Source organism: Aquila chrysaetos, chromosome 26 (assembly GCF_900496995.4).
Source record: "Aquila chrysaetos chrysaetos chromosome 26, bAquChr1.4, whole genome shotgun sequence".
Classification (NCBI taxonomy): domain Eukaryota; kingdom Metazoa; phylum Chordata; class Aves; order Accipitriformes; family Accipitridae; genus Aquila; species Aquila chrysaetos.
This window is the reverse complement of record NC_044029.1, coordinates 11,608,880-11,629,598: the sequence shown is the minus strand read 5'-3', so window position 1 is coordinate 11,629,598 and position 20,719 is coordinate 11,608,880. Positions and strand designations below refer to the sequence as shown.

Sequence of the window (20,719 nt, the reverse complement as noted above, 5' to 3'; positions counted from 1 at the left end):
AATCCATTCAGTTAGTAACTTTGAAGAAAATATTAACTGGAAAGTTATTTCATAAAATAAGTTGACATAAAATTATTTTGAGAGGTAAGTTACTGTTTTTATCAGTTACATTTATAAAATACACATTCATCACAGTTAAATGTGTTTACAGTTTAGTTGGTCATTGGAAACACTTTATGGTGAATTTTGAGAATTGAGCTATAAATGTATCATTTTAAAATTAGAATATAAATATTTCACTAGTCTTAAGAAATGAAAAGAGTGAGTGGGCTTTTTGTGTCAGGAAAGCTGGAAGAACTTGAGCTCTATGTGAAGACTTTTTTCCGTTTTATAAAGTGGCTAGTTATATCTGTAGTAGCTAGTATATCTGTTGTATCTAGATGTATTCTTTTACTGTATACAAATGTGGTACGTGTTGCTATTTAATGGCATTGTAGTTCAACGTTTCCCGTGTAAACTAGATGCTACAGCTGTTCCTTAAGAAGAGACAATAATTGTGTGATCTATTTTGTATTATAATTCATGTGTTTGTGTATTTCTTGCTATTTATCATTGTGCAACAGCAAATAATTGTATTCAACAGAGGGTTCCCATTATAATTTATCAATGATATCCACAGAAATGTACCATCAAAGAAAATATGGGCTATTTATGAGCAAGTTAATGGAAAAACTTGTGTTATCCCATTTCCCCAGAGTTATATAAGGGGCATTATCAAAAGAAGCTGCACATAGATTTAAATATCTGGGCCAGATTTCCATTCCAGCCTTGCACAAGCTTCTTCCCACATGGCCTTTCTCACTTAATATTTCAGCAATTACAAGTTCTCGTTTCCCTTATATATGTGCAGGGATGTGACTTAACCAATTTAAATGGATTCTGCCTATATCTGGTTGACACTTCTTGCAGAGAAAAAGCAAGGAAACAAAACAACTCCAAATTTCCCAGCATTAACTCTGAGTTGTTCCTGAAGAGAGAGACAGAGAGAGTTCCTAGTTGCTTGCAAATTTCTGCAGCTGGAGTCAAACACAGTAAGAATGTGACATTCATGGTATTTTCACCATATAGTGATAGGATTCTAGATGGAGCTGCAAGTAACATTTGTTTCCATTAACATATGAATGACAGATAATAATAATCAATTTTCTTGCTTGATTTCAGAACTCTCTCAGAAAATGACAGTACCTCTTTACCACCTGCTGACTCCTGCACCAGTCCTACTAAAATGGATTTGTCATTCAGTAAGACTGCCAAACAGTGCCTCGAGGAGATATCTGGTGAGTAACAGTAAGTTAGGAGAAGCCTGTGAAGTTCTTTATTTACATCTGTTTCTTACCAGGAGCTTTGCAATGGGTTGAAATAATACTTCTGACCTCTATTCATGAGTGCTATTAAATATGCAGAAAATTTGGGTCATGCACAGTTAATGCTTGAAATGCACAGTTCTCTTATCTGAACTGGCTCCTTCTGTTCAAATATCCTCTTCATCATTTTGCAGAAACTGGGCTTTCACAAGCTAGGGTTTCCCATCATTATTATTTTTTAGTCATACTGAATGTTCCAAGAGGAGTGGTGGAAAGTCACCTTCAGAATGTTTGACACTGTTGCATTAAGATCATCAAATTAAAGCATAACATTAGAACTGAGACATAAATTACATGATATATTTTGCTTTTATAAATGAATCTATATTCAGAAAACAAACAAGTCCTTACTATTGTACCTGACTTTTAAGCTGTTGTTAGAGCTAAGCTGCTAAAGATTGTGTTCTGGAATTCCTTGTAAACCTGGAGTAAAGTCCTTATTAGGTTAGAAATGTAAGGGGATTTTTTTTTTTTTTTATCATATTGGAATAATTCCTTTGAAGTCAACAAAGCCATACTGATTTTCATCAGCCCAGGATCTGGCCATAAGTCTGCCTATGGACACAAAAAGCAAAGTGTGTCACAGCTGACTTTCCCATCAGGACTGAATTGCACTGCGGGGCTGTGTGGGAGTACTTTCAAAGGGACTCTTTGCCAGAGTTGTTTTGTTGGGGTTTTGGGGTTTATTTTGTTGTTGTTGTTGTTTTGGGTTTTTTTCATTAGCATCCTTACTCTTATTATCATTTTTACAAGAATAAAAGGTGAAATGCTGTCCCACTGGATTCACCCGTAGATTTGCCCTTTTACTCCAAATTTTTAACATTCAAATGGATTTATAACGAGTCATGTGGTTCTTCTTACACAGGATATAACTCACTTCAAGCACTAATTTGACACATCAGTCTAAAATTATCTCTCCACCAGAAGGGAAATCAGATGCCCAAGCTTTGTGGGACTGCCTTGGCATTTAGCTGACTCATACTGAAATTGAGATTTTGTCCTGGTTTGTCTCAGTCCCTTTGGAAGTTTTCCAAGTCTAACATCCCTTATTTTGTGATAAATATGTCACCCTGAAACATGGTGAAATGTTCCCTGAAGGTGACGCATGCCTTTTAGAATTAAAATAAAAAAATATTTTTAATTAATCCAGAAATCAGACTCATTGGTCTTGCATGTATAAAGAGTATAATTGAAACACTTACACAAATCAAAAGATGCTTCAAGGAATTATCCACAGAGATGATAAAAAAAAAAAAAAAATCGACTCAGTACCTGCTGAAATGATCAAATGGGATATCACGTCTCCTGGCCTTTTTACTGTTCTGAACAGAAACGGAACAGCATCAAAAAGAAGAAAATGGCATAAAGGGCACTAGACATCAGAGATGTTTCTAATCTGATTATTCAGACTCTGTCATTAGCAGTTGACTGACATAACAGGCAGCAAAGCAGAACTACCGGGAAAATGTGGTCAATGGTTTGCTGTGTACAGAGGAAAACAGATGTGTGTCACCCATGATTGGCTGTTAGCAACAAAAAGAATGAACGGGTCAAGTACTACGTTTGGTGAATAAATAATGGTCTGTATTGGTGAACTATCACCAAGTCATTGGTGATTCTGTCATTGGTGAACCTGCATGGAAAAAAACTCATGTGATGGCTCTTCAGGGGAGTATTCCATGATAGATTAGCCATGAGAAAAGACAGTTAAATTCTATTGCTTAGGAGCATCTTTATTCTGGTATGATCAAGGGATTATACCAGTAGTAGCAGGGAGATATGCAAGGGTTATTTCTTTGATCTAGTCACTTATATTCAGGGTGTTAAAAGATTAATCCAGAGTCTCTTTTGCTTTGATATTACCTTTTTCCTGAAATCTTCCACTGCTGCTGTGGATGGGCATCATCTTTATATTATCTCAAGCTTCTTTTGCAACTTGGTAGCCAAACACACTAGCACAATATATTGGTATGCAGTAAGGATCAATAAGGATCATGCAAGGGACTGAGCATCTGTGGAAACCACTAAACAGCTTGTAGGAGCGCATTCATAAAGTGTTGTCCCACCTTATTGTGTTTCTGCTTCATTAGTCTTTGTTATTTTTACAGTGCCAAATATTTACAGCCAAGGCTAACGTGCTCAGGACTAAGATATCTTAGCCCATATCATTGTATAAACTGTTTCTCTACTTTCAGAATATTTACACGCTCATGTTTGTTATTGTCTCTTGGCTGAAGATTACTGCTCCCATAACCAGCCAAGCAAATCATATCAGAGCTCCTAATCCACTTCAGGGAAAAATCAGCCAATCAATCTTAGACTGACGCTGTAAGCATGGCTGGTTCAAGACTTCTCCACAATATAGAGAAAACTTTGATGTGGAAAAAATAATTTTAAAAAGATTTAGGAGTGGTTGGTCAGGCACCGTTCTCTTTGAGTGATTCAGGATAGCAAAACCAAGATAATTTCCTTGCTCTAGTGGTGGATGGTCATGCCTTTGTTTTCTGTGCCCAGCAAGGCAGTTCACATTCTTTTCCTGCTGTCTCAACACCGATGATGGGGGAGTGGGAAAGCGATAGGGGTAGTTTCCAGCTCTCCTCTACTCTGTCTTCCTCCCGGTTTCTAAGGGAGCCGGTTACCTTAAAAATCTTTCCTGTCCTCCAGCACAGATCTGGTGAAAGGATGGGGCAAAGTCAGAGCGCAAGCCGCTTGTTTCCTGCCCACTACTCTGCAAGTGATCACTTGGTTTTACTTGCACAGCCGTGAGGGGAGGATGGTGCTGGCAGGCAAGGGAGGTGGTGAGGCTGGTGTAGGCATGGACCCAGAAGTGCGGCCCTGATAAACTGAACAACTTTATTATTAGCTTGTCCCCATAAATCTGTTGCCCTAGGTAATTTCCCACATGGCTTATTCCTAAAGCCAGTTCTGCCTCTTGGTAGAGCTACTGTAAATCTGGGTTTCTTCACTGTTCCTCTGTCTCCGCTGGGAATTTGTTCCAGATGTGATCTGAAGCACTTCAGGCTTTTTTCCTACTTTTTTTTTTTTTTTTCCCCTCTGAATATTCCACAGCTCAGCCAGAGCAGTACCAGATGTTTCCACAGCGCACGTGCAGACCGGGCGTACAGCACACGCGCAGTAGTGCTAAGGCTTCCTGCGCACCTTGGATCCCCTGTGCATGCACAGTGCCAGCGATAGCCGTACACGCTCTGAACGAGACCCGTTTGTAAGCGCGGGTCACCCCTGCAGTGGTTTCGGGGCATTCTGCGTACGGTAGACTCGTTGCACATGTGGCGCGCAGATGTGTAGACTTCTGCCCAGGAAATCCCAGACAGAAATTTGGGAGTCCTAAATAAGGACCAGTTCTGCAGCCATGTATGAACACCCTTTCTTGCGTGTACTTTATGTACCAGTTGCCTCAACAAGACTACTCAGTATCTATGTTTCTGCAAAACTGGAGTATAACTTTATAGACAGGATTTTAAAACAAGAATGAAAAGAAAGGCTAGTAAAGTAATACAGTTTGGCTCTTGTTTTTCGTGGTATGACTAGGAACAAGTTGTTCAGACTTTCTTACCCAGCATTTCTACTTGTAGTAGCTGTGACGTTTATCAATCTCTGTTGCAAGTTCATTGGAGAAGGAGGTCAGCAAGGCAATTATTTAATAATCCATTGTAAACTATACATATTAGTAACTACAAAGCAATATTTTATGAAATCAGTGGCAGCATTTGGCTTTAACAAGTGTTTACATGTTCGAAGAGCTTAATGCAAAGTGTTTGATTAAATAATTATTCATGAATTTACAAATATTGACTAATTATAAAAAATCTGAGGGATGAAGCAGAAATGAAAAAGTAATTTTAAGAGTTATAGGCCAATATCAATGGCAGGATTAGCATAAAGACATTCAATTTTCAAGCTTTTATGTTTACTGTGCTTCAATTTTTACTCCCTGAAAGAAATAATTAATAGGTGTGGAAATAGTTTACAAATTTTTTTTCAAGTGAGCTTGGCTGAAGAGATTCATAATCTTATGCATTTGCAGATCTATTACATAATTCATTTGTAAGGCTCCAAACTATGCACTCAGACTTCAAAGAAAGTCTTATCTGACAGCAAAATTTGTCCCTAGATTATTAGTTCTTAAAATCATTTTTATAATTCATTTTATGAAAGAGACAGTAAAAATAAGATAATATGTTACACTGACTGGGATGGGTTGGGGAATTTCCCTGTGCTGTTCTTGATTTAAACATATTCCTGCATGGTGGGTGAGGAATACATTGAACTGCAAGGTAGTTGGGAATAATGCTCTGTCATACCATTCCCTCTCCTCTGGTCTCCTATAATGTCTTAGTTTAGAAAGATGTATTTGCTTGTTGCTATATTTCATCATTTTAAAATGGAGGGATGAGCTTTACAAAAGTGTTTTTCAATAAATAAACCTGGGAATATTCCACATTGCAATTTTATGTTTTGTCGAATGACACCCTGCAGAGAGAAGTGGTAAAGCAGAAGGATAAATTCAGTGTTCTTTCTGCTGAGCATTTGGTCCAAGACGTACATATGTATCTGCTGCATCTGAGGATAATCATGATGGCCTGTCTACCGAGTGAGGCAATGGGATTAATGGGAGCAAAGTTCATGAAACCTTTTAATTAAGGGCTGTAGTATAGTGTTTGTACACACGAAGGCTGAATGAATGTTGTGTGATTAGCCTCAGCACCTCCATATCCCAGCATTTGACTCCCAGCATTTGCATTTTTAATATATGTAGAAAAAGAAATGAGACAGGTGGATGCTGGAGCCACCAGCTACCCTCACGCGGCTCCCACACATTTCAGGTGTCATTCCCGTGCCAGGACGATGGTCCGTGACCTGTGTCCTGCTGGAGCTGGACTGCAGTGAATAGCTCAGGTGGGAGAAGAAAGATGTCAGCAGAGACACTGAGACCCACCGGGCTGCCCGGGAGCCAGCTGTACCCCTACCAGAGACCCTTCCAGCCTGAACTGGTGTGGCACCTATTGCCAACACCATACGTGAGGGTTGGCGTAGCTCACCGGGTGAAGATTTTTCATCCCCTTGCATAAGATCTTCTGCTCCCAGCTGGAAAGAGGACTAAATATACCTGGCCAGTTCGGGCAGTCTTGTATCTGGTCTATTCATGCTCGGAGCTGAGCGGCCGCACCATGCGCTGCTTCCCTAGCAGAGCAATGCTTAGTGCGAGGGGGGACGCCCTGTCCGCAGGTTTACTGAGACCAGATCCAGCATCGCAGTGATGACTGCTACGTAGGACCAGGCACGCACGCTGTGAGCTTGGCGTGGAGGCAGAGCAGGTCCATCCCTCCCTACGGCTGACCGTGGAGACAAGCTACTGACTGCAGCTGTTTGGGCAGGAAAGGATGGGTGAGGAATTTACCATTCGTTTATTTGGAGTATCGGAGAGACATTCAGCCTTGCTGTTTATGGTAGGAAACTTGATCCCACTGCACCACAGTGCCGTGCGGGGCCAAATCATTGCCCTTCCTATTAATTCGAAACATAGCAACTGAGAATACTGTACCAATTTGAGTATAAGTTGAGGTTTTAAAACCATTGAGTGGGAAAAGAGTGAGATTGCCCTTCACTGTGCCAATTCCCTATTGTAAATAAAGCCGTGTGAAGCCTTTCCAACGACCTCAACAGCTTCTCAGCTGTGCTGAACAGGCTGTTAGAGCCGTCCGGCGCCGGCAGCGCGTACCGAGGATGCGGGCAGCGCTGGAGCTCTGATTCCTCAGCCGGGGCCACGTCAGCATCCGCACCAGCGCGCTGGGCTCTGCTGCAGGCGGGGACCAGCACGTTCCCAAATAAAAACCATTTAAGGGCCCATATGCCACTGCAACTGGCAGACCCTGGGAGTAACCACGGCAGTCCTACCTTTTGTTTCCATGCTGAAGAAGGGGCAGGCGTTTAATGTTTGGGATGATTTTGTACTCGGGCTGACAGAGCATTCTTCTTGTCTCCTCTTACTTTGACTTTGTGGGCTAGGTGGGGAGGGGAGCGGTATCTCTTCTTGTTGTGGACCCTGTCTTTCTAGGAATGTGTCAGTGATTTAATAGGGAAAACCATCACTGCTTGAGACTACTGAATTTTTTTCCAGATTAGCTCTGTGTTTATGAGGGTTACCTAGGAAAAAATGTACCCTTCCTTTAAAATGTCTGAGAAGTTTTTCCTGTGTATTTTTTTCCTTATTTATCTTTAAAAACTATAAACTGAGCCAACACAAAGCAAGAAGTACATCTGAGGCTTCTGTTAACACCTGTTTATTCCTACAGGAAATCTGCAAACAGTCTGTAATTCTTAGGGTGGCATTTTTAAAGGTTACTTCCCTGTCAAGGTTTCTCAGGTAGGGGTTTGAGACAACCGTATTTTCACACTGACAAAAGCAGTATTGTTATACAGTAATTTTCATATCTGTAGATTTCTACTTAATGTTTTATGAAATTAATTGCCCCTACATAAAAAGTTTGTATCTAAAAAATTAGAATGCAATTCAGCTAGTCCTTTGTTCATCTGTCTATTATTTCTGGGACTAATATGTTTTTCCCTGTGAGAAAAGGTATATATTTAAACACAAGTCTTCTTTCTCTCTTGATAATATATTTAAAAACAACATTTAGAACTGGTGAACTTAGTTCAGACATGGTATTGTGTTGCTTAATAAAAAAATTACTATTCTATTAATAGGTTTTCTTCAGAAGATTGTGAAAAAATGATTTTATTACAGCTTCTTAATTCTCTACTAGCCTCTGAATCTCACAGAGAGGCAAGCAAGGTATATTTTAAGGAGAAAGAAATTAAATATTTCCTTTTATAATTGTTGTGTTCCATTTTTTAGCTTCTTTATGATCTTAAATTATATCTTTTTCACTTAGAGAAGAAATGGCAAGACTGAAGGTCCATTTGCAAATCTGCTTTTAGCTTCCTGCACAGGGAGTAGCAGTGATATGGAAGAAATAGTTTGTCATCCTTACCTTTCGGGGAGAAAAATAGGATTTGACTGTGGGCTAGGTCTGTTACTGTAGCATCCCATTCAGGTGAAGCCGTGTCTTGAAACCTGTGGCACTGTAAACTGGGCAGAGGCTTCTGTGTCTCCGGTTTAATTCACCAGGATGTTTGCTGCCATGGCAGCCAGCAGCATTCACTGCAGTAGCAGAGAAGAGTCATATATCTGGGAATGCAGGTTGAATACTAAAATGTAAGGAAGCATGTGCAGAGCTTTGCTTCAGCGGTTAATTTTGGCTCTTTATTGAGCTCTGACGTGGAGGCTGTACTTGCAGTTCTGTGTCAGCCCATCTAAAGTGAAGAGCCGTGCGCCGGGATCAGTCATGATCTGGTGAGGGGGGGGAAAGCCCGAGACAGCACTTGTGCCTACTTTGGATTTCAGAAGGCAGCAGCTGTAGACAGAGATGCAGGCCCACCGCTCCGATGAGACCGGTGATTGGATGGAGAGGGGAAAACACAGTTGGCTTTTGGGATTACTTCTGTGCTGGAGCAGAGTGTTTGATCAACTCTCTTCTGCCTGAGAGAAATCCAAGTGAAAATGACTGTAAGTACTGCAGATTAATGTGACGGGAGAGAAGTGGCTTAGTAGAGACAGCAGCGTAATTTTAAAGAAAATGACTGTGCCTGTCTAGTCATTTAGAGTACGTACACTGCATGTTTGAGCCGTGCTTTTCATCGCGAGTGCAAGTATGTGCTACCTGGGATGTGCAGCGTGCGGTGCTGGAGGGATCACCTCCCAGACCTTTCGGGGGAATTGAACTGCTGTCCGTCTCAGAAATATGAAATCTAACTGAGGTGAAGCCCCAGCCGGAAAGATGCAGCGATCTGCTGAACTGTCAGTGTTTAAAGGCAAGGAGGTTAGAAGAGGGTGTGTTCGTCTTCAGAAGCAGAAGTCTCTAACCAATCTCACGCTCATCAGTGAAGGGGAGAAGAGGCGATACTCATACCGGGAGAACTGGTTTGGAAACGCCTCCAAGTCCAGCCAGAGTTACCATCAGCGGGAGGCAGAAGCTGGGAGCAGAGGCTCCCTTTCCAAGGCACTCTCGCGGTCGGTGCACTCTCTCTGCCACTCCAGCCTCTCCGCACCCCAGGCGTTTCAGGCGATACCACCGGCTGGAAGCAGGACGCCCAGGAGGTCGGCAGACCGGCATGCAGGTGAAGGCTTTGAGATTGATAACGAGGAGAGGGGAAAATCGGATGATGAAAATGCGTCCTGCGCGTCCCGTTTCCCCAGCAGGAACTGGGCAGAGGAGGAGGAGGAAGGCTGCTTGCGCGAAGGGACCGCACAGCTGGATGAAGATGTCATAATAACAATGCTGGGGGACCTAGAACAGGTCCTTTATACTGATATTTTAGGTAAGTTAACTTTGGCTTGACATCAGGAAGGGCAAGAGGAGACCCAAGTGATAGCACATATCTGTATGGACCGGATTTTTAATCTTGACAGTGATTTCACGAGACAGAACTGGGTTTATTTGCAATAGTATGCAAAAATAGGGTCTAGCCATTTCTTCCTTGCTTGCTTACTCTTACCTCTAAAGACTGTATGAAATGAAGACAAATGTCTAAATCACTTTTGATGGGTGCGTGGGCAGCAACAGCCTGTGAATAATTGAGCATAGTTTGCTTAGCTGTTTGAAAAAATAAGGTGAAACATGTAAGTGCTATTAGTTTACTCATAAATAATTTAAATTTAATGACATTTGCTCTCACAAATTTAAAATTGAAATCTTGAATCCAAGGTATGGTTTAGACAGAAAATGTCTCGGCCTACGTACAAACTGTCCCTCCAGTATTGCTTCCTCCTTCCCCGCCGCTGATAATTTCACCCCTATACATGGAAGTGTGAGGGCCAGGGTTTCAGTTTGGTTTAAATAACCAGTTTTGTTATATCAGTGCATGCCAGTGAGCATTTGAAGTCCACAGCCATAGGTGCTTCAAAAGGCTTCTGTGTTACTGGCTTTACTTTTCATGTCTCAGCCCTTTATAAGAGTGCTCAAAGTGTTCATTTCCAAAGCTTTGTTCTTCAGCCAGTCAAATGGTTGAAGTGGCTGCTTGCTTTTCCAAGGTTATATAGCATGTGTCTAGCCTGGAGCTTCTTTGCTGGTGGATATGTTAGCCCTGACTGTGTTTAAACATTCAGGATAAAATTTTTGCTCTGTATGTCAATGTAAAAAGCTATCATCTCAAAATAACAAAGAAGCGAGAATTCTCTTTTTATGCATACCTTTTATTATTAGACTACACCAGTATGCTAAAAGGGGCTTGTAGAGATTAGAGGCTTGTTAGCAAAGGGAGCTGAGCTCTCCACCTGCCCCTCTTCAGCTGTGTGTCACCGAGCAAATCCCTGTTCTCTCGCGGGCCTCAGTTTCCCCACCTGCAGAGTAAAACTGGTACTTTCCTTTGTGAATGGAGTTAATAGCTAAGAGTGGAAAATTCTCTGGGGAGCTGCTTATTATTTGTAAATCCTTTTATGAAAATCAGACAATTAATGGAATTATTATTCTCCCATTTATCTGCTTTGGGCTGTAATTGCGCGTGCGGAAGTACTGAAATGATTATGAACAGCATTATTAAATGTGCAATTATGGGTGAGCTTCAGAAATGTGAATGTAAATGTTTAACCTAGGCATTTAGTGATTTCTGTAAAATGTTTATTTTGATTTCCTGTGTACGTGTCTCACACACTGGAAGGAATTAAGGTGTTCTCTAGAAATTTAGTGAGGGAACCTGTAATGGTTTACTGCTTATAGGCAAGAATTTGGGGACAATCTTCTGGAATATTCATGTTTAACACAAACGATGAAGCTACAAGTGATTTGAGCAGATTATATTTCACGGGGTCAGTAAAATATTTGCATCACACTTTCTTGGAAGAGGAACAGAATTTTGACTGAAAGTTTCAGGGTACCCTGGTTTTAATCTTTCTTATCCTGGTCTCTCTGTGTATGAAATGGATTGGCTTTTCTTCAGTGTACAAACAAGAATCACTTGAGATAACAAGCCAGGGAGTATTTCTGATATGTTAGGTCATGTAAATATGGACAGGCTCTATGAAGTCAGTGGGCCATAGTAATAAGCAACGAGGTGCCTGGGGGAGTCTGGGCTCCCTTTAAACCCACGCAATGGGTCCCAATCCTGCTGCAGTAAGCACCGTAATGTCTCTTCTAGCAGGCATGGTGTAGCTAGCTTTCAGAAGAAAACATGTATTCGTCACCCCTGTGGTCCTCTGTACAGAAGGAGGCTTGATATAGATGGGGAGCCTCAGTGCTGTCCTGAAAATGTAGGTAATGTCAGATGCAAGTTAGGTCTGAGGATGTTGCACTCGGTGCAGAAAATTTCTCGGTCATCATGTGCAACTGTTTATACTCTCTGACTTGTTCGTCCATGGTACAGCATGAGTCCATTGACAAGGCCTTAAGAGAAGGATAGAAAGAAAAAAGAACAATTATTTTTAAAACACTTAGTAGTTACAGTTATGAGGATTTTGGATGTAGCACTATGTAGTATTTTAAGATCATAAAACTCCAGTTGTATCTTTTTAGAAAAAAATGGTGGAAAGGATTTGAAATTACCCTTTCTGTCACTGAGAGATCAAAAGGGATTAGACCTCAAACTTTTCACCTTTCCAGAATAGAATAACACTACTTTTATGGTAGAATTTGTCTGAAAGTGAAATATTCTTCTCTGTGAAAACATATTTTGGCAGTTTGGCATATATATGTACCTTTTTTTTTTGTATCGCAATTATACCTTAAGGCTTTGTTATGCTATTTACTGTACAATATATATTAAAAAAGACAGTTGCTGTCGTTTTTCCTGCACGAATTGGCAGTGTTAACATACAGCAAAAGACAACTGACAAGGGTAAACAAGGAAGGAAAGGGCAAAGTCACTGCAAATATGAATTATATTCAGTCCCTCAAATAAATATAAAGGTAAAGTATTGCTTTGCCTTTAATTCTGCCTGCTTACACCCTGGAATTTTTCTTTCTGTATATAACAGAAAACTGTCTTATCCCACCAAGCTACTGTTTCACCTCTGGTTTGAGGCAGGGCAGGTAACAAACAGGTCCTGGGTCTCCCCCACGTAGGTACTGTGGCAGGAATATAAAGTGCTGCTGGAAGTGAATCGGAGTGCATTTGGCAGAGGGGGGAAAGCAAAGGGCAGCGGCAGCGAGGAGCTCAGTGCACCACGGGCAACTGCCTGGGGGCGGGGGGGGGACAGTCTGCCTGGGAACCGTCTGGGATTTCAACAGCAGGTTCAGTCTAACAGGACTTAATGGTCTCCAACGTAGCCTTGGCATGAGCCCTTTTGCGTCACGGGAATCTCCCGGATGGTGAGAAACCTCTGCAAACAGGATCCCATGGGTACATCAGTTGAACACGTCTAGCTTGAAACACAGGAGCAGTTGCGGTAATTTCAATCTGAGTGTGAACGTTTGCCTCCTGCAAGGTATTGCATGTAAAAATGCACACAGGTAGTTTATTTTATGGAGCAAAATTTTGTGAATGGACATGCCCTCGGGGTGTGGCTTGAGAAGATGGAGAGTTTGGCAGCAGTGCTGGGCCTGTATCCCCAATTCTTGTCTCCACCCTGTCCGGGTGTTGACCCCACGGTTAGTTCCATGGTGCCAACCCAGAGGTTTATGGACTGTTGGATCATTAAACCACTGAAGAATTTATTTGGAGCGATAAAACAAACAAGCAAACAGCAGTTCCCGAAGGACTGCTTGGCTGCAGCAAACAGGACAGAAGACACAGCCGGGGCAGGGTAGATGGGAAAACCTCAAACTGGCATTGCTGTCAAAGCTAGCTTGACGTTGAGCCACAACTGCAGGGTACATTGGCTAGTTCCATGCGTGGTTTCCCTATCAGGGAAGAAATAAAGGGTATATGGAATGTATACGGAATAATTTATTATTTCTATTTAATGTCAGGAGTTGGGATTTTTCTTAATTTCCTGCAGAGTGTTTGGGCGATAGGATCTGGACTGCAGAAGAGGGTACAGTAGCAATTCAGTTTGTCGATGAGCTCAAAGGCTTCCTCCTTTAGTCAAAACTCAAAATTAAAGAGCTTAAGTGAATGATTGTTCAGATATAGTTTGCTTCTGCACATTCTCCCTTATATTTGAAATAAATGTCACTGTATATGTTAACCCAATGCATTTTGTAAACCAATGGTAAACCCACACTTGTAGTTCTGCAAGTCAACCTTTTTCCCATGCCGTCAAACAGATGTTGTGTTGAGATCTTTTCATCTTACCAGAATTTTTTCCTGTAGGACTTTTTTTTTTTTTTGGCTTTGCTTTTCCAGAATGCTTTGTTGAATATAACATTTTCATTGCTTCTGGCCCTATGTTGAATATTTCCCAGTTCTCCGTCCTATGCAAATTTTCTTGCAAGCTCTACATTAAGATCTCCTCCTTCCGTTTTTCCCTATTTTATCTACTCTGCAAAGGATACCTTTTTTCTTCTTTTCCCTCCTTCCCAAACAGCTCCTGCCTGTTTTTTCACTTAGATGGTACACCATGCTTTTCCTCAGAGACATCACCATTGTTGAATTTATATCTTGTATAAACTCACACACAAACCTGGGAGGAGAAAAGGTGGCAACAGAATGAGAAATACAGCAACTTGAAGATGTGTATCTGCATGTGTATTTTACACTTTAAAAATGTGAAATATCATAGTGCTATATGGTATTTGACCTCTGCTTACATCTCTGATCTTGATTTTTGTATGATGTTGAGTTTAAATTCACCAGACTATCTCCTGTTAGATGTATTTAAAGATGAAACAGTTTCTTGATGTCACGAGGATTCGAAAATTAGATTAAAAGTTTGTTCTGGATGAGAATGCTGCAATCTAGAGTTAAATATTAGAAATAATTTTGGTGGTTGCACAATATCATTCCGTGATGGTAACGTTTCCAGAATAAAGAGTAAAATTGACTTAACAAGGTGAGGTATGACATGAAATTTTCATTGATAGAGTCAAAAAGAAATTATTTGCACTTCACATTCAACATTGCACACATAACAGTAATAATGATGCTTCTTGCCAACCTTCTTTCAAGCAACAGATACAGGACACAGTCAGAAGCAGAACACTAGCCTTGGACAAACCAGTGGTTTTTGTCACAGATTTTCTTTTGAAATTCTCTTATTCTCCAAAAGAAAAATGAACTAAAATTCCTTGATATATGAATATGCTAGAAAAAAATTATTTTTGTTTCTTCATATATGACTTTTGGAGGTTGCTTTGAGGCTTATTAAGTTTTCCTTTTGTAACACATAATACATAACTTTTGTTTTTCCCTTCTTTTTTCCTTTTTTTTTTTTTTTTAATTGTGTGAAGTAAACATTATTCAGGATGTTCCAGGTGAAGTTCTGTGGGCTTCACTATTCAAGATACCAGACTAGCTTTTCACAATGGATACCTGAAGGCTGTTAAAATCCATAATTGTCTAAGTGACACATGTGCTTAGTGCGCTTAGATTTTTATCCCAAGAAGAATATATTTTTTATCCCATATGAAGAATAATCTCCCCCTTCAGGAAACCATTACAGTTCAGGAAAGATGCTTTATTAAGTGCCTGACTTAAAGAGTACTTTGAAATAGCCTGGATGTTAAGTGCATACTGAAGAGTTGTTGTAACAGTCATCCCAATTCTTTCCAGACACAGATTTACTGTAGCTTTATTTCCTACCAAGTCATGTAAAATGTCAAGGAGGAAAAAGGGGCTGTGTAATGTATCAAGTGGTCTGGGGCTGCATCATGCCTTGATTACAGAGGATAAAAATCCCAACACTGTAAATCTGAGTTTCATTAATAGATTTGGGCCCTAACAGGGATACTTCACCAGGAGTCTTTTTGGTGGGTTTTTTACACGCCACATGTTATTTATAAGTGTATGTGTGTTTTATTACTGAAAGGATGAGGTTTTATTTTTTAAAAGATTAAAGGGACAGACCTATTTACAATCATATGTGTGTATTCTCAGCTGTGTATACATGTGTGCACTTTATTCAACCTTATGCACTGCTGTGCGCTAAAATTTATGCTGGTTTTTGCTGTTTTCTTCCAGGGGAAGACCCTGAAACAAGAAGAATGAGAACTGTAAAGAATATAGCAGACCTGAGACAGAATTTGGAAGAAACCATGTCCAGCCTTAGAGGGACCCAGATAAGCCACAGGTATACCCGTTTTGTGTAGACTGCTAAAAATTTGGACCGTAGGAGAGTACTGCTAGTTGCTGAATGAATTAGAGACTTGCAAGGGAAAATTAACTATGACACTAACCATACCGTTTGCTAGACTGCCTCAACAACTTAAATGTGACTTTAATATACTTTACTGTCAAAGTGTCTTATATGATCATTCACAGAGGTGGTTATTATTTCATACACATCTACTTAGAAGCCCTTAAAATTTATTTTAGGTTATTTTATAAATCGAGGTTATTGTATACACAAACACATGTGTGCACTTGGAGAAACACACACGCACAGAGAACTTTTTTAAAGAAATATAGCTTCTTCCAGCCTTTGCTTTTCCTTGTTTCTCGGGAACAGAGAAAGCACAGTTCACTGACTTCTCCATTTTGTTTGGCAGCACATTGGAGACAACTTTTGACAGCACTGTGACAACTGAGGTGAACGGGAGAAGCATACCAAGCTTGACAAGCCGGTCCACCCCGGTGACTTGGAGGCTGGGGCAGGCCAGTCCTCGGCTGCAGGCGGGAGATGCCCCGTCCCTGGGCGCTGGTTATCCTCGTAGCAGCGCGAGTCGCTTCATACACACAGACCCTTCTCGATTCATGTACACCACCCCGCTTCGCCGAGCAGCTGTTTCTCGACTTGGAAATATCTCACAGATCGACATGAGTGAGAAGGGAAGTGGTGATTTGGACATGTCCTCTGAAGTTGACGTTGGTGGCTACATGAGCGATGGGGACATTCTTGGGAAGAGCCTCAGAACCGATGACATCAATAGTGGGCAAGTAACACTTTTTCCCCATTTGAACTAATGCATGATTGGCAGGTTTAATAGGATTTTTCTAACAAATTCTGGCACACAAGTGGAATTTGCATTATGGTTTCGACATAAAAATATACATATATAAAAACCAAAACAAAAATAAGCCCCTAAACTGCCAGTGATGCTCTCAGCTGTCTTCAAACTGAGTTATTCTCCTTTAACATCCAGATGACACTGCTGTGAACTTTGATAAGAGCACAGGTACTTCTTATCACTTACAGAAATTTCTTAGTTATCTGGTAAATCTAAATCATCATTTTGCACTGCTCGCCCTGGGATGGGTCATCTTTTGGTATTTTTATCTTTTATTTGAGATGGTAGATATGGTATCAGATGCAGCTGATGAAAAGCAGTTGCTGACAGCACTGACTTTCTCTGTTTCTACTTCAGATGTTGTCTGATATAGTTTGTGTGATTGCAATTTTTCAGCTGTGCGTATCATCTGAGCTGTAGAAATATCTTTTCATAAAAGAATAGATAAGTCACTCTCCTAGCATACCCAGGAAGAAGAATGACAATTTTATTTTTGTTTGCTTAATCAACTGATTGACTTCGGGGTACTGCATTCCCTGTGTTTCAAATTACTATTTAACAATTCTTATATCAGTGTTGGAACGTAAGTCACTTCACTCCTATGTATGTTAGAACTCCTAAAGCATCATTTGGAAAAAAAAAAACAAAAAAACTTACGGTTTTACTCATACTTAAAGTACTGTTCAGTGCTGTTGTTGGCATCTCAAGGCTGCTTGGTGGCTGAGGTAACATTAGGTTGAACAGAAGTCTCATAAAGGATATGGCCATGTCACACCACACTACTTCACTCTGTATAAATTTAGGACTCTTGCTGTCAATCTAATCTTTTAGTTTGAAGTATAGCTATGATTAGAGAATGGTGGCTGATGAAATTGGATATGATACGTTCTTAAGGGCAAATGTAAGTCTGTGATCAAAGCTCTCTCTAGAGTAGTGTCTCACCTCAAGCACCATCCAAAGATAGATCTCTAGAAAAAGCTTAACTATAAAGAAAGCCTATTTCTCTATCTCCCTGGTGCACTGTCTCAGTGATCTGTGAATGGAGCACTGCTGACAAGGTTGTCCACAGCATAGCGTTAGTGGCTGTCAAGTAGGAAGCCATATTCATGTCTGCTAGAACACAGACAAGATATATGGAAAAAGTAATACTTTAATGTCTGAAGACCTTTTATCATAAAGGAAATTTAAATGCTGCCTTTGACGGATGCATGGGTTTATTTAAAAAAAAAAAGATAGGGGAATCCTTTGCAGTGCCTGATGAGTTGTATTAATTAGCTTATCACATTAGCGGATGAATATAGTCATCTTGTGTGACTTTTCTTTGCATCTGTAATAAGGATGACTCAATAGACAGTAAGTTGCAATGTGCTCAGTTAACATTTTTAGGTGCGGTAAATGTTAAAAACAAGTTAATAAGCTCTGAAATTTCAGGATTCACTGAGGCATGCAAAGTCTTATCTTCTTTATGCCTCTTCCATTATCAGTTTAATTACTTTAAACACTTGGGGACAGGAATGCAGCAGTAATTAGAAATCAGTGCGAGGAAGGACTGTTGCACTTGTTAAGTCTCTCCATTCAGGCCTTACTTACACAGGAAAAAATCCATATAGTCTGGATGGCATTCAAACCACAGCTAAATTTAATATGCAATTCCAGAGCCTTGGAACCTACTGCATAATTCACCCCTAGCTAAATAATCTGTCAAAAAGTCTAAATTCTGTCTTTAATAAAAGGATAAATCTAGTGTGTAAGTGTGACTGTTAATTTACCTTTGAAAACAAAATGAAGTTACCTTCTGCAGACCCCAGATACCAAGGTTTCAGAAATCCCTTGCTGAACTGCAGGCCAAATCTTACCAGTGCATAAAATGCCTCAGAGTTTGGTTAAAAATAAACAAACTAACCCTTTGTGTTTTAACGCACTTGAGGTTGCCTTCGTCCAGATTGCCACCCAGGACACGATGCCGTCAAACCGTAGCTGTTGCACAGGGCTACGCTACCGCAGCTTTGCTCTCAAAATCTGCACCAGTTCACCCACCCCGAACCATGGGGGTGGGGGCTGGTGTTCCCGGGCTGCTGTATTAGCCCTGAGGTCTCTGGGACAGTTGATTTCAATTAAATCAGCTCCCAGAAGGAACCGCAGGGAGAGAGCCAACAGAACATCTGGAGCACTGGCGGTGTGTGTGTGCCTTGGCTTGTGCCGGGGAGGCTGTGTAGAGTTATTAAAGTTAAATGTTTGTGTACGTGGACACACGCTTCGACTGAAAGATGGGTTTGAGTGGCACCGTTTCATGGCTCAAGGAGAACTTGTGTTCAAGATTATTTGAATTGGCGGTGAACTCCAGTAGGTAATTTTAGCCATCAACCTAACATTGGGACTACACTTATTTCAGTAAGCCTGTAATTTGACTTTCAGTAGGTTCACTGAGGTATACCAAATTTTTTGCCTGTATATGCGCACTTCTATGTTAAGTGCCATACATGTGCATGATCCTTCACAAATAAATTTGTGCAAACTCCGTACTAGGTTACTACACTAAAGTTACCAAAAACCACAAGAGGGAAATGTAAAAAACAGGAGCCTAAGAGGGAAGACAGTTTAATGAAAGGTCCTTTGAGAAAATAACGGACAGGTCTTGAGAGTAGGACAGGCTTGTGGTACTGCTCAGTTATAAGCACCAAGACCTCTCATGGAGATAACTAAACTGTAGGTAGGCATTCCAGAAATTATTGCTGCTGCTTGAAATACAGAAACTTTTAATAGTTCTCTAGTGAGTAAGCAGCACTGTACTCACTGTTCGATTCATTAGTCATTCATTATAATGTGAAGTGGTGGGAATCAAGCAAAAGGAACACAGATAGAAACATATTCTTAAATGTCATTGTAAGGGCTTCACTGGATATCTGTTTCATATCTGAATAATTGCATCCCAGCAGGGACTACGGATTTGGATTCTTAATTTCTATTCCCATTTAGATGGATGCCACTGATTTTTTTCCTTTTCTTTTTCTTTTTTAACTGGAGTTATGCTTCTTGCATCTGGTGCTATTCTTTGACAAAACTGCAGTACTTTACTTAAAATATGATTAAAATTTTTGAAGATACTTGAGGGCTTCAGTCTATTTTAGTAAAACAGGTTGGCCTGTAAGCCATCACAGAAAAAGGCAAATGATCCTAGAAAATAGGCACATATCTGATCTCCCTGTGCTAGGCACACAAAGTGAGAATATTTAGGATAAGCCTACCATCTAATAGGACAGCCCGTACCTTAAACATTTGAAATTCACAGTCCATTAACTTTAGAGTGAAACGTGGTTGCCAGATGGTTGCGTTTCCCACTGATTGACCACACATTTATTTTCAGGTACATGACAGATGGAGGACTCAACCTATATACTAGAAGTCTGAACCGAATACCAGACCTAGCTGCCTCTCGAGACGTCATTCAAAGAGGGGTTCATGACGTGACTGTGGATGCAGACAGGTAACAGTGCTGTGCTAAGTAAAAACCTATCTGAGCTTTACAAATGGTTGTCATCCTTCATACCTGCTAATATATCACCATTTTGTTCATAAGGAATAGCAAGAGAAAGCAAGCCTCTGAGGCTGCTAGGTTTCTGAGCACACAGTACACCAAGTACCACAAGAAGTGGGGAAAGGACAAATTTCTCACATGGGAAGGGGACTTAGGAACAATTTATTGTTGAAGATGTGAGAGAAAATATTAAGAAGCCCAGACCTTACTTGCAATCTCGAATCTCTGAAACGGGACGTGATTTTTAGAGGTTGCCCTGTCAATTGACAGATGTAGGGAGAATACGCGTGGTCTCTAGGCGGCAGAGAGCTTGCGTGTGCCTGGCGAAGTGTGTCAGAACATGCACTTGGAGTTAGCTGGAACCAGAACTCTGATCTTCTTCACCCATTTTGCCCTCTGCGGGTGTCAGAAGGTGGCAGTAGCTGTGAGCAGTGGGAAATGAGACCTGGGGTTATACCCCATTGTCTATGCACCGTGAAAAAAGAACCAACGGTATCTTGCCCTTCTACGTGTATATATGGTTGTGAGCCAAAAAACGCGCTCCCACTAGTACTTCTGCAGATTAGGAAAGTGTTTTCTGTTTCTTTTCCTTGAGTTTAAAGTAGATTTGTATTGGTGGCTTGTATCCATGTCTGAGAAATAAAAATTCATAACCCAACTTTTGCAGAACTTAGAGCTGTCAGCTCTGAGGTTTTGGTCAG

The 20,719-nt window shown here is 40.7% G+C and overlaps 1 protein-coding gene across 6 annotated transcripts in view; it reads left to right on the top strand.

The window, feature by feature from the left end:
- NAV3 (neuron navigator 3) overlaps window positions 1-20,719 on the top strand; it is a 275,913-nt gene that overhangs the window by 148,128 nt on the left and 107,066 nt on the right. For all 6 annotated transcript variants that reach the window (XM_030002936.2, XM_030002937.2, XM_030002935.2 and 3 more), the window contains 4 exons: window positions 1,162-1,277; window positions 15,498-15,606; window positions 16,025-16,408; window positions 19,848-19,967. In XM_030002936.2, coding sequence (XP_029858796.1) covers window positions 1,162-1,277; window positions 15,498-15,606; window positions 16,025-16,408; window positions 19,848-19,967 — 729 coding nt within the window. The remainder of the gene's footprint in view (window positions 1-1,161; window positions 1,278-15,497; window positions 15,607-16,024; window positions 16,409-19,847; window positions 19,968-20,719) is intronic.